This window comes from Zeugodacus cucurbitae, chromosome 2 (assembly GCF_028554725.1).
Source record: "Zeugodacus cucurbitae isolate PBARC_wt_2022May chromosome 2, idZeuCucr1.2, whole genome shotgun sequence".
Taxonomy (NCBI): domain Eukaryota; kingdom Metazoa; phylum Arthropoda; class Insecta; order Diptera; family Tephritidae; genus Zeugodacus; species Zeugodacus cucurbitae.
The window spans coordinates 14932305-14946125 of NC_071667.1; the positions used below are offsets into that span (position 1 = coordinate 14932305).

Genomic DNA, 13821 nt, shown 5'->3' on the forward strand with positions numbered 1-13821 from the left:
AGTTGTATAAATTTCCCAATAATTGCAATTAGTGCTCCTTCCCTTGACTAACATTATCATTATTTTTATCTAATATAATTTATTATTTGTATATAAAGGGTGATCCATTTCGTGGTTCCGTACTTCTTTAAACAAAAAACGCAGAAAATTAAAATTTAATGAGGAATGTTTATTATTATTCGAAAGCACATTCTGTGGCGTTTATTTTTTAAAGATTATCTCTTTCAAATGTTGATCGCGGCTACGTTTCAGATGGTTCATCCGTTGAGTAAAATTTTCGATGACCAGATCGAGCATTTCGACTGGTAAATGACGAACGACACGTGTGATGCTTTTCTTCAAGACCTGAATCGAATCCATCAAATAGTCGGTTATCATGGCGGCATTGGCGGTTATCTTCTCACTGGCACAATTTTTGAAGAAATATGGACCGATGATTTCACCGGCCCACAGAGCACACCAAATCGTATTTTTACTGGATGAAATGGCAGCCCTTAATTTCTTCAGTTTTCTCTATATATGTAGGCAATAGTACGCTCAGTAGGCCGATTATGTTGATCTTAAGTTGAGCGAAGAACGCGAAACACATTCTTTTGCTCGTTTTGCTCTTTATTCAATGCTTTATAGAAAGTGATCGGATTTAGTTGATAATCTGTTCCTCCTCCTTATTTACGAAAAAATCGGTCATCCACTTTTCACAAGCCTCTTTTGAGTTCAACTTTCCACCACCAAGGGCATTCGCTATGGACAGCAACAGGTGGTAATCACTTGGCGCTATGTCCAGGCTATATAATGGATGCGATAAAACCTCACATCCGAGCACCCGTAGGCTCTGACGAGTCATCAATAAAGTGTGTGGTCAGGCGTTGTCCTGGTATATTACTACACCCTTCCTGTTGGCCAATTCTGGACGCCTCTGGTCGATCGCCTGCTTCAAGCGGTCCAGTTGTTCGCAGTAGATGGTGGAATTAATCGTCTGGGCATATGGGAGCAGCTCATATTGGATGATACCATTCCAATCTCACCAAACACACAGCAAAACCTTCCTAGCCGTCAATCCCGGCTTTCCACTGTTTGGGACGATTCACCTGCCTTCGACCACAAACGTTTTCGTTTGATATTGTCGTAGGTGATCCATTTTTCGTCGCCAGTCACCATCCGCTTCAAAAATGGTTCCAGTTCGTTCCCTTTCAGCAGCATGTCGCAGGTGTTGATTCGGTCCAGAAGGTTCTTTGCGTCAAATCATGCGGCACCCAAACATCAAACTTTTTGGTGTATCCAGCCTTCTGCAAATGGTTTAAATTGGTTTGGTGATTAACTCCCATCTCCTGGGCGTTGTCACAAGTTGCCACATGCCGGTTTAACTCGATGTTTTCCATGATTTGATCGGTATTCGTCGTCACAGGTCTTCCGCCGGTGGGCTTATCCATGGTGTAATTTTCACCCGCTCTGAATCGTCGGAACCATTCCTCCACAGTTCGAAGTGAACTTTCTCTAGCGGATTTGCCTTTAACGAAGGAAAACTTTAAAAATAGCGCGAATTTCAGCGTTAGTGAAATCCATGTTTACACGTCTATGAATATTGAACGCAGTATCCAAACTAATCATGCATACCTTCGGTTTAGATTTGCTTTTGCCAGAAACGAGATCTGTAGCGCTTTATACATAGCTGCGAAATTCAAAAGACAAAAAGGCGGAAGGGAGATATTTACCAACCTCATATAATGAATATATTCGATGTGTTCTGTAGATATTTTTTTATTTCTCAAAAATAAAAAACGGCTATTCGTTCGCATTTACCATTAATCACAAAAATATTAGTTTAGTATACCCTATTCGAAAAAAATATAAAACTACAAAGTAAGAGGTATCAAATAAAAATTTTACACGATATCGTATATTGTTTGTGCTTGAAAAATAAAAAATAAAGACTTTTTTCATACTTTATATTTGAATGCGCTTTGCGTTTTGTTCAACCCAATACTATAACCCACCTTGCTCTAAAACTCACATAATTATAACGTACATATATACTCGTATGTATGTATGTAGTTAATGTTTAAATATTTGTTAAGGCTTTCTAGTTTGCTCTTTTTAAAAACTACTATATAATATATTTAACAAAACTACTAACACCATTTTTTTTTTTTAGAAATATAAATACATTTTTAAGAAATCAAATTAACAGATTATTTTAATATTTAGGTGATAGATATATAACAGTAAAAATCGTAAATATCACATAAATTTAGTTCTTAACCAAAACATATGCCAATTGGGTTCTCAAAATTTTAACAACGCACCACTTAATGAAAATTTAAATCAAACTTAATTAGATACATACATGATAATTGGCCACTAAATTAGTTAGATGATTAGCGTAATATACATAGTAAGTATGTATATTAATTTGAGACACATATATCAATCACCCACACACACACACATAAACATTGAGCTCATTCAGTATAAATAAGTCAGTTACAGTTTCGTTAGCCAAATTATTGTTGTTGATTTTTTCATATTTCAGTTCGGAAATATTGATTTCTATATTCAACTATTATAAGTGTGTGTATATATTTACCGCTATGTATGCTGCTTTATATGCTGCATGCTCAACCAAACCAACTAACTTTCCACTCAACCGCAAATTAAACCAAAAATATTACTTAATATTGAAAGCTGTTCTTACGGTGTCTGCCCACGTTTCTCTTTAAACAACCAGGCTTTATTGCTATTCTTCCTCTTTCTGATTGGCGACTTAAACCTTAAACTAGCGCTTTATAAATCGTTTTATGCTTTTTGATTAACAAACTAACCACTTTCGTTTTCGTGTCGCTTCGTTTGACTTTTACGTTTCGGAGCGAGCTTTTTTTATTGCTTAAAATACTATAATAAACAGTTGTGTTATACTTTTTCACTAACAATAATATTTGGTTTAAAAACTTTCTTTCAGTTAAATACATATGTTACGTAATCATACCAAGTTTAAATGAGTTCTAAATGAAATTTATTTTCAATATCGATTTACTAACCACAAAACTTTAACCATAAAATTTGCTTTCCATCAGCTACGAAAAGAAAATATTTACTATAAAAATTATAAAAAATAATCAAATTAATACTAAACAAATATGAAATTATTGTAGGTTACCTTAAATGTTTAAACTTAAAAAAAAAGTATGCAATTGACGCTATCAAAAGCTATTACTAACTTACTTACTCGCTTATTTGATTTTCCGTTTTCCACCTACCACGTATACACGCTTACGTCGTAGACGATGCCGAAGATGGACGTGATACGGCTATTTCGGTGTCCAGTTGCAGTCCACAGCCAGCGCCTGAAATACCTGATGAGCCTATTGTTAAATCGCCACCAGAGCCTACACGCGTCAAATCACCAGAGCAGATATTGATGCGCTCACCGGATCCGGTAAATTGGACCGTACCGTTGGATACAGGGAAAACATTCACTGTCACGCAGAATGTGAAGGAGGGTGAGTAATATTTGCAGGATTCTTATTATATAGAGGGGGAGGCTCACCAATGGGGTTTTTGATCATGCAAATTTTTAAATTTTTAATTTATTTGCAAATATATCTAGAAATAAATGTAGTATTTTATTAATTCACTTTCAGGTGAAAACTATAGTCGGCCACAGAGCGAAATAAAAGCTTCGACTCCGGTCGAGAAGCCACCACCACCACCACAATCGGCACCGCCACAACTAACCGAACAGGCTAAAATGGACGGTAAGCCTTAAAGTCGCTTCTTCACAACAAATAAAGAAAAATTTCAAAAACGCTAACAAACTTAAGTAATACAAAAAAATATATATAAAAATCTCTCTCTATATATACATATATATATTTACTATATATTTATGATATATAACGTATCGAGTAAGAAATCCATATCAAACTCAGACCAGCTTCTTAACGTATTCGTATTATTCGCTACTCATCATTACATTGCGCCAATAGTCAAGTAATTTATATATATATATATATATATATATATATATACTATATATATATACGTACATACATATTATATAATAAACTACAAATCAAATTAAATCAAATCAAGCAAAAAAAAACAAAAAAGAAAAAAGTAAGAACAAAGTTGATATAATTCAAGTAAATTAATTAAGCCCAAACTTAAAAATGAATCACTGCAAACAAAATTCAATGCAAAAATCCACAAAAAATAAATAAAATTCCAATAATAAAAAAACAAAAAAAAAAGCATTGGAATACGTTTAACACTTTCGTAACTTTCCCCCCCACACATATACTACACACACTTGTACATTGATGGCGAGTGCAGCCTGGAAGCATGCCGAACCGAAGATGGGCACCACAAGTCCAACCGGTACCGCTGGTGCTGGACGCTCAATTGTCGCCACGCAGCCAACCGCTGGCGCTGGTGGTCTGCCATCACCGCCACCATCAACGTTGGCGTCAACAGCCATTGCAACCGGTGGTAAGCCAGTGCCTGGCTCAACATTGCGCTGCCTCGATGACCCCATCTTCGATGTGGACATTGGCCATTTGGGTGGTGGAGGTGGTGGTGTTGGTGGTGTCAGCGCTGGTGGCGGTGGCAACACTTCGTCATCGTCCACGTCGACCACCACGGCGGTGACAGCACGCACCACGGCGAACGATGTGCTAGAAAAGGCTCGTGACCGTTTCGATCGCTTCTGGGGCGGCAGCAAGGAGGAGCATGTTTAAATTGACGCGCCTACGAATCCAATGACAATGATGAAACAATTGCAATAATGTAATGAAAGACGCTGGTCGAAATGATGTTGGTGGTGATGATGTTGTTTATTATATGATGAAAAGAAAATGTTATTGTTATTAAGAACAGGCAGGCGTATTGCGGTTAGAGTTTTGAGATTCAGCAGAGATCAAATTCATTAAATAACTTTTATAATAATTATAATAAAAAGTAATTACTATTAAAATGTGTAACACAAAGTGCACAAGTAATAATGAAAGCAAATACAACAAATAAGAGAACAGAAAAAAGTATAAACACAAAAACTATGTACGTGTGAAAAAAATAGCAAAAAAGTAAAAATACTTGCATAAAAGTCATAGCAATAATAGCAAAATCTATGTATGTAGTGTTTCAGACTATATTACTTCACACATATGTACACACAAGAAACTCTTACAACAATGCAAATTACATGTAAGCAAACACTTTGTTGGCGTTGCGCTCTTTAACGCCACACTAATTGATACACTCAGCGGAAAATTTCATGGAAAAAGCCACAGGGCAGCAGGTAGGATTTCAATTCATACTGTTTACTAAGTCTAAATGCAGCTAAGTGAAAAGTGTTACTAAATCAAGCAATAAATACAACAATTTTAAACACCAAAATATTTTAATCAAAATTAAGGAAGCCAAGCAAGCAGCTTTGAAGTCACTCTATTAATTTATCAGCGAAATTTTCAGGTTATGTCAGGTGTATAAAAAACTATTTTCAATTTTCGGCATTAATTTAAATACTAAGCCGGATTTTCAATTTAACATGGATTAAATGAAGTTAATTAAACTCTTCACTGTGGCAGATGGCAACCCTGTTCAGTTGATATTTTAAAATTTATAATATGTTGTCATGTGTATAATATATCATTATGTATACTAACACATTTTCTTGATCTAAAAAACATATTTTAATTGTCTGATAAACATTTTGTATTCCACATGTTAAAGTATATAAATCTCATTACAAATCCAACTTTGGAATGGATTATGTTTTATACTAAAGTTCACATTTATTTCGCATATTTTGTCTAAATCCCAATACATATATTTAATTACATATAGATAAGTATTACTGGAGATTTTGGATATCACTGCTGAAATCGCCAAATAGGAAAAAAAAACAGATGTTTGTTTCTACCGAATTTTTGCCTTTTAAAGCAATAACACAGACATATGCTCGCTCTATATTTGAACTTAGAAGAAATTCTGACAGTTTCGCACTACTGGGTAATTCTCTAGGGTTGCCATTGTCATTACTCCTTCAATTGGCCTGAAGCGTTCACATTTGACGCGGTGAATATGTGTACTGGGACAAGTAAACTTTTAATTTAGGCTCAACAAACACCGGATTAGCCAAAAACGTCTTTGTCTAATAAGACATAAAATCGTATTCTGCTCTAACCCACACCAAGCGAATATGCGTCACATATAGCTAATAGATCAACTAACCGGCCTCTGCTCGATTAAAACCCTTATTAAGATCGATTTACTTTACAAAATAAAAATCTACGTTAATTTTTGATTGAATTTTAATCAACTTGAGAATGAAATCTCAGCAGTGTAAAAGACAAAAAAGAGTTTTTCAATACAAATTTTGATTGATCAATTAATTTGGCTGTCTAAAAACGCTATAACGTCAGTTGTCGTATCAGACAAGAAAAGACGTCTTGACTAAGCCGGTGTGGGTTGAGCCTTAATCATTAACACATTAAGCTTATTTTGAATCGCCAAGTATCGTTGGTTAATTTGTACTGTTATTGCCACTTCATTTAAAAGCTAAACTATGCCGGATGGGTTACTTATGCAGATCTGAAAGTCGGAGTTCTAACATAATGTTAAATAATACTGGTTCAAAAATTTAAAATTGAGAAAAATTGCCAGCAGGTTTTGAGTTAAAATATAGTTGTTTTTTCTTTACGTGGAATTTCATAGGGCAGACATTTGTATATTATTTTCAAGTTTCAAACTAAAGTGAAAAATATGTTGGTTTATGTTTCAAGTAGTCGTACGACCATAACCTTACTAAAATATTAACTGAATCTTTGTGGCATATAAGCTCTACATATATATATATATATATATTTAGAAAATGTGTTCAATTGTCTAAGAACTCATTAATAATAAGCTCAATATGCATGTACTTATGTATGTAAAACTCTAAAATAGTTGTTTTTAATTTATAATATTTTTGGTAAATTAATTAAATGTATGCCAATACGAAATATATCATTTGCAGCTTAAGACAAATATACAAATATAAAAACAAATTGAATTTGTGCGCAAGCAAATGAAGTTTTTATTGCTAATTACAGACAAAGAGAGCAGACAGAAGTAAGGTATTGGGAGACTTTGTTTAAGTTATTAAAAGAAGAATTAATTAACGGTCTATTACTATTAATTATACTTTCATTCTCAATAACTAAAAAACAAATATAATTTCTTTTTTTAACTTATCAATAAAATATTATTTTTTTATTAAGTTAAAAACCCTTCATTTAAAATAAATATTAATTATTCTTATATTTTATATATAATTATTTTTCTGATTGAGCCTGCCTACGATACTGCTACGATTAAGAGTGTGACATATGAATCATTTAATAATAATTAATCCACATTAATGCATTAAGATACACAATTAAATATTTCTAAAAAAAATCAAAAAAGCAATCATCATTATATCAGAAACATCATCATCACTTCATATTTGAAAAGTAGGCATCAGATAAACGACCCGTCCAAACGTAAAAAAATACAAGCTTGAATGAAAAACTATAAATAACTAAAGTAAAGTAATTTTAGATACAAAAGTAAAACGATAACTACGCACTATAATTACTCCTTAAGTGGTATGCGAAAACAGTATTTCAGGAAGTATATTGAAAAGTCAAAGTTTCCGTCAGTTTTAAATTTTGTAACGAAACTCAAAAGTACATACATATACCAGTTGGTATAATCTACGACTATTTTCTGAAATAAATATTACAATAATAACAAATACGATATACGTATGTAACGGTGCGTTTGCAAGACATGTGTGGGGAATTTTCGCATTGAAAAGTATTCAGTTGTGTGATTATTTTGTGGTAGATCTCTGTGGAAGAGCGATACGTTTTTATAGTGAATTTCAAAAATTATGTGGATACAAATACCATTACTTACTACCATTACTGACGTTGCTGTGGAGAGAGGAATATAAAATAATTTGAAGATAAAATATTCTTAGAGGAATATAAAATAATTTGAAGATATCAAAGTAAATTAACCAATACAATTATTTATGGCATTTACTATAACTATGTAAGCATTAGTTTGGAAAAACTCGAAAGAAGTAATGAAAATTATTATTTAGATATATTTTTTAAATTTATTTTGAAAAAAGAAAATTAATAGGATTTTTGAGTATAATTACAAACAAATACATTTTTGCTAATGGGTTTTTAATTAAAATTTTCAATATGAATAAATATTATTTTTACAGATTTTCCAATTCCTCACCTATATTTTTCTAATTTTGAATAATATTTAAAGTTGCATGTTAAAAAATGTAACATAATTTGTACGCAAAGAGAGTTGATTTATTAAGCATCAAGTAGCCTTTACGTAATGCCTCAATAAATGCATATAAAATAATTGTTAAATTTGTTATATTATAGATGTAATGCTTGTTGATATAAGAATTATTTAAATAAAAATTTATTAGCACCTAAAAGCAAAGCGGAGAGGTGTGGCAGTCATTTCTGTAACTCAGCTTACACTCTTCCTAACAGACTAATAAACCAATTAGATTTGGGAAATTTTTAAGTTGGACTTCTCAGACTATATAAAATATTCTTATTCTTATTCTTATTATGATTTATGATTTATGATTTATGATTTATGATTTATGATTTATGATTTATGATTTATGATTTATGATTTATGATTTATGATTTATGATTTATGATTTATGATTTATGATTTATGATTTATGATTTATGATTTATGATTTATGATTTATGATTTATGATTTATGATTTATGATTTATGATTTATGATTTATGATTTATGATTTATGATTTATGATTTATGATTTATGATTTATGATTTATGATTTATGATTTATGATTTATGATTTATGATTTAATTATAAACTCCTTTTAAGTCCGCATCAATGGCCACTCACTTATACGTTATCACACTCTGATCTCTTAAATTAAAATAATAAGTTTGTTAATCAGCGAGTTCAAACATACTTTATATAGCAAAAATATTATGAATGTGAAAAGTGGTTTATATTTACTCTGATATACGAGTAAGTGTATCGAAATCACTTTGTTTAATAGTATATGCATACTAAGTAATTAAGCTTAAACTAATCATAATTTATTGGGAATAATACAAAATTTAAGCAGAAATTCTTATATTGAAGCTGTGTTGTTTATTTCGAAAATATTTCGGTATTGTTTTGAAATACTTTGAAGGCAGAGTAGAAAAACGATTAAAAGCAAAAAATGTATTTAAGAATGCTTGCAAATATATATATATGTGCATTTGCATACAATCTGATTAATTGCAGCATATTTTGCTTTTTTAGCCGAAAAAATTACGTTGCGAGGTAAATTTTTTATTTTCATAACTTTCGCATTTGGAAAATCTCATTACCAAAAGTAAACAAAATGAAACTACAGCGTAGGCGAATGTGAAATTAATACAAAATAGATAAATACATAGTGGCAAGAATTTAAATGTATGTAAAACAAAGCAAAAAAAAAAAATATATCTCAGTAGCAATAGAAATAAAATTAAATTCTCAATAAAAATGGTATTAAAATAAGAAAAGAATATTACTAAACTTCAAAGTTTTAAAATCTAGTTAGTGACAGCAAAATCAATTTTTTTCACTGGCAAGCCATATAGAACACAACAAAATAAGAAAACCAATCAATAAATAATAAACAGATTGATAAATTAGGTACAACCAATATCCATTGAAATTTTGAAATCAGATGCGCATGCAGTTTAATGTCTAGCAATATATGTACTCATGGTAGTGTAATAGAAAAAGAAATATTAGGAATACACAAATTCCTAACTTATAAATTAGTAAACAAGATAAAACTAAAATATAATAACTGACAAAAGCCATAAATATGAAGAAATAAAACAAAATTATAGTTTCTAAAAAATGGAAAGGGTTCATATTAATATTGTATTTATAATCTTTATTTTCTTGATTTAATAATTTTAAGGATATTGTAATAATGTCACATAAGTTGGATTTGGATTTAAGTTAGCTTAACTTTATAGTTAGTGTAGTAAATCACGAACTTCGAATGACGGCTGAACGAGAGAAAATATTCTCTTCACTGCGAAGTCTTTCGGTCCAACCATAAATGAAGATGTTGATCTCAACCCAAAGCCCAAAGTGTGGGCTCTATTTTAATACTTTTTTTAGTTAATTGGTCGTTTCTTTGAGGTTTCATAATGTGACGCCCGTTTTGGGAAACCATAAAGGGTAAGTTTTGGTTAATTGCATAACCTCGAGGAATACTTCTATCACAAAAAAGTAGAACTATAAATGGGAAACTAGAAGTGGGATCAGCATATATAATTTAATTTTTATTTTTAGTTTGAAGAGTAAATGTGTGGTTTATTTTGTTTAAGCACTGGTATATTTTAAACACAAATAATGAGAGCTAATAAAAGTAAGGACTTAAAAATGAAAAGAAACAAATAAAAAAGTTTATAATTAAAAAAGAAACAGCAAAAGGCAGAATTTCAAAAAAATTAATTTGCAAAACATAGAAATAAAACGTTAAAACAAAAAATCTTCACTAAAAATAAAAAACATGCTAGGTATTTCAGAATTTTATTAGATTTTTGTAAGCATAAAAAGTGGCTAAAAAATACTAAAAAATTTCAAAAACGAAACTGCATGGGATAGTAAAAGCTCCAAATAAAAGCGTAACTTAGATTAAATGCCCAGTAATTGAGGTGATCTAGAGATATATTCTTTTACAAAAACAAAACAAAATCATTGAACCGAGAGAAAACTTGATTTTAAATAAATTGATAATAAGAACATCCTAAAAACTTGTCTAGTTGCTTTACATTTTTGGAAAAGGAAACAATATTATTTTTTGTCCAACAAACCTTGCTTAATGCTACTTACATATACATAAAACCAGTTGCAAAGGCAAGCATGTTCATTGAATATTGAATAAATAAATATAAATCTAATTAATCTCACTGTCTATGTACATGTAGAACTATCTCTGTCAACTCTCTACAAAACATTACACAAATCCATTAAAACTAAAATAACTAAAAAAAGAGCATTGAGTCAATATTATATAAAAAAAATCTGCATCAAAATACTAGGCTAATAAATGTATAATGCCATAGTTAAGCAAATAGAAGCTAATAAGTTGAGATAAGAGTATACAAATCGCACACTCACTGCAGCAGCAAATATAATGAGAAAAAATAATATAAAACAAATAAATTCCAAACATCGCGCCTAAAAATATAATATAACGAATTAAATATAAAAAAGAGCTTCGCTCGTATCGATTTTCATCGACATTCAACTAATATATAGCAATGAATAAACGAACTCTCATAAACTCTCTGAGTATAGGAAACCACAAAAAAACTGCTAAATAATAGCTAAAAATTATATAATAAATACAAACGATCAAACAACAGAAGAAAATCCAAACTTAACATAATGAAAATTTATGTATAATAAGATTTATGGAAACTGCATATAAACATTTAAACAATAAAACATAATAGTGCTTTTTCATTTCACTGAAAGGTATTACTTAGAAAATGGTAAGTATTGAAAGCAATATACAGTTTTTGAACGAGAAACATTTTTTTTTTAATATACATACACAATTTTTTTAGCTCATGGCTTTATATGTCTTTCTTCAAGGATTGTCGTCTTCGAAGTTGCTTTGTTCTGCTCACTTTACAAAATTTCATAGAGCCATATCAGATTGTGAAATACATATATCAGGCTTCTAATTGAAATTTAGTCAATTGGTTGTAAACTTTTACCTTTTCATTGCTAAATATAATATACATAGTATATAACAGATCATATACGTTTAAGATTTTCAATGGCTGTACCTTATGCTTCTTTTAACTCGACTTAAGCTAGTTTTACTTACTATCACAAGCGCCAACGTAGTAGTTAACTTCGAGGACTCTATATAGATTATAGCGATCTTCTAATGTTTATTGCTTGGTTTCAATTTCGGTGATTACCACTACATTGTTGCCAATTTTCTTACCTCTTTTGAGGTTTGAGAACAGGGAAAAGGCCGCGTATCCGGAGTTTTTGGTGGAGATGGATGCAAAGCCTACTATGAATAAGGCTGTCAATATCTCCCGCCTTCTCCGCCTTTCTGTCTTTTGAATTTCGCGGCTATGTATAAAGCGTTGTTGAAACGTCTTGACTTAAACTACAAAACGACGCTATGCACGATTAGTTTGGATATTGCGTTCAACAGTTATAGACGTATAAACATGGAGTTCACTAACGCCGAAATTCGCGCTATTTCAAAGTTTTCCTTCGTTAAAGGCAAATCCGCTAGAGAAACGTTCCGTGAGATTATTGATGTTTTGGGGGATGGCACTCTATCACTTCGAACTACGGAGGAATGGTTTCGGCGATTCAGAGCGGGTGAAAACGACACCATGGATAAGACAGCCGGCAGAAGACCTGTGACAACGAATACCGATCAAATCATGGAAAACATCGAGTTAGATTGGCATGTGGCATCTCGTGACATCGCCCGGGAGATGGGAGTTAGTCACCAAACCATTTTAAACCATCTGCAGATGGCTGGATACACAAAAAGCTTGATGTTTGGGTGCCGAATCAACGCCTGCGATATGCTGCTGAAACGGAACGAACTCGACCCATTTTTGAAGCGTATGGTGACTGGCGACGAAAAATGGATTACATACGACAATACCAAACGAAAACGGTCGTGATCGAAGGCCGGTGAATCGTTTCAAACAGTGGCCAAGCCTGGATTGACGACCAGGAAGGATTTGCTGTGTGTTTGGTGGGATTGTAATGGTATTATCCACTATGAGCTGCTCCCATACGGCCAGACGCTTAATTCTATCATCTACTGTGAACAACTGGACCGCTTGAAGCAGGCGATCGACCAGAAGCGTCCAAAATGGGCCAACAGGAAGGGTGTAGTGTTCCAGCAGGACAACGTCAGACCACATATTTCGTTGATGACTCGTCAGAAGCTACGGGAGTTCGGATGGGAGGTTTTCTCGCTTCCACCATATAGCCCGGACATAGCGCCAAGTGATTACCACTTGTTCCTGTCCATGGCGAACGCCCTTGGTGGTGTAAAGTTAAACTCAAAAGAGGCTTGTGAAAAGTGACTGTCCGAGCTCTTCGCAAATAAGGAGGGGGTCTTCTACGAGGGAGGTATTATGAAGTTGCCGTCGAATATATACATATATAATATATTATATAAATACATTAATTAACTTTTGAAATGTATGATTTGCTTTGAATAAAACGAAATTTTCTGCAGTTGAGAATTAAACTTTATTGAAAATGACTATTGTTTGTCCAGTAACACATTAAAATAGTAGTTGATTATGGTGGATTGAACATTTCTGTGTAAGTATTGTGTATATCTCTTTCGTTTTTCTCAACATTAATAGTTATGTTAGATATGTGTAGCTTAACATAGATGCTGTTGTAGTTTGCTGTTAAGTGTTATTCCCCAGTGTTTACCACTCGCCCGCTTCATTTGCATAATGTTATAAATCCAATATATAAATTCAACAAGAAATTAATGCACATTTTATACTCTCGCAATTTATTTATTTAATATTATTAAGATAATACACATTTCGACACATTTCGTATATTTGGCATGCAGTCCACTAGAATAACGATAATTATTATATATAGTATCTGAGTGCCGGAGTAATGTTTGTATCTATTTCATTCATCTTAAACACCAAGCTACATTATGATCAAGACTATATGATCACTTAATTTTGCTAAGATAT

At 32.0% G+C, this 13821-nt stretch overlaps 2 protein-coding genes across 5 annotated transcripts in view; both read left to right on the forward strand.

Annotated features, from left to right (window-relative positions):
• The window catches only part of LOC105218641 (neurofilament heavy polypeptide), a 63749-nt gene extending 59766 nt beyond the window's left edge, over positions 1-3983 (forward strand). For 3 of the 4 annotated variants that reach the window (XM_054231527.1, XM_054231531.1, XM_054231535.1), the window contains 2 exons: positions 3279-3497; positions 3639-3964. In XM_054231527.1, coding sequence (XP_054087502.1) covers positions 3279-3497; positions 3639-3763 — 344 coding nt within the window. In that variant the 3' untranslated portion in view covers positions 3764-3964. Of the gene's footprint in view, positions 1-3278; positions 3498-3638 lie in introns of all 4 variants that reach the window. The other variant, XM_054231525.1, reaches the window with a different exon arrangement.
• Positions 3984-4086: 103 nt separating this feature from the next.
• Positions 4087-11044, forward strand: LOC105218640 (uncharacterized). Its single transcript, XM_011194355.3, has one exon. It carries the CDS (start codon positions 4317-4319, stop codon positions 4731-4733), a length of 417 nt encoding a protein of 138 aa, XP_011192657.1. The 5' UTR covers positions 4087-4316; the 3' UTR covers positions 4734-11044.
• Positions 11045-13821: the final 2777 nt, after the last annotated feature.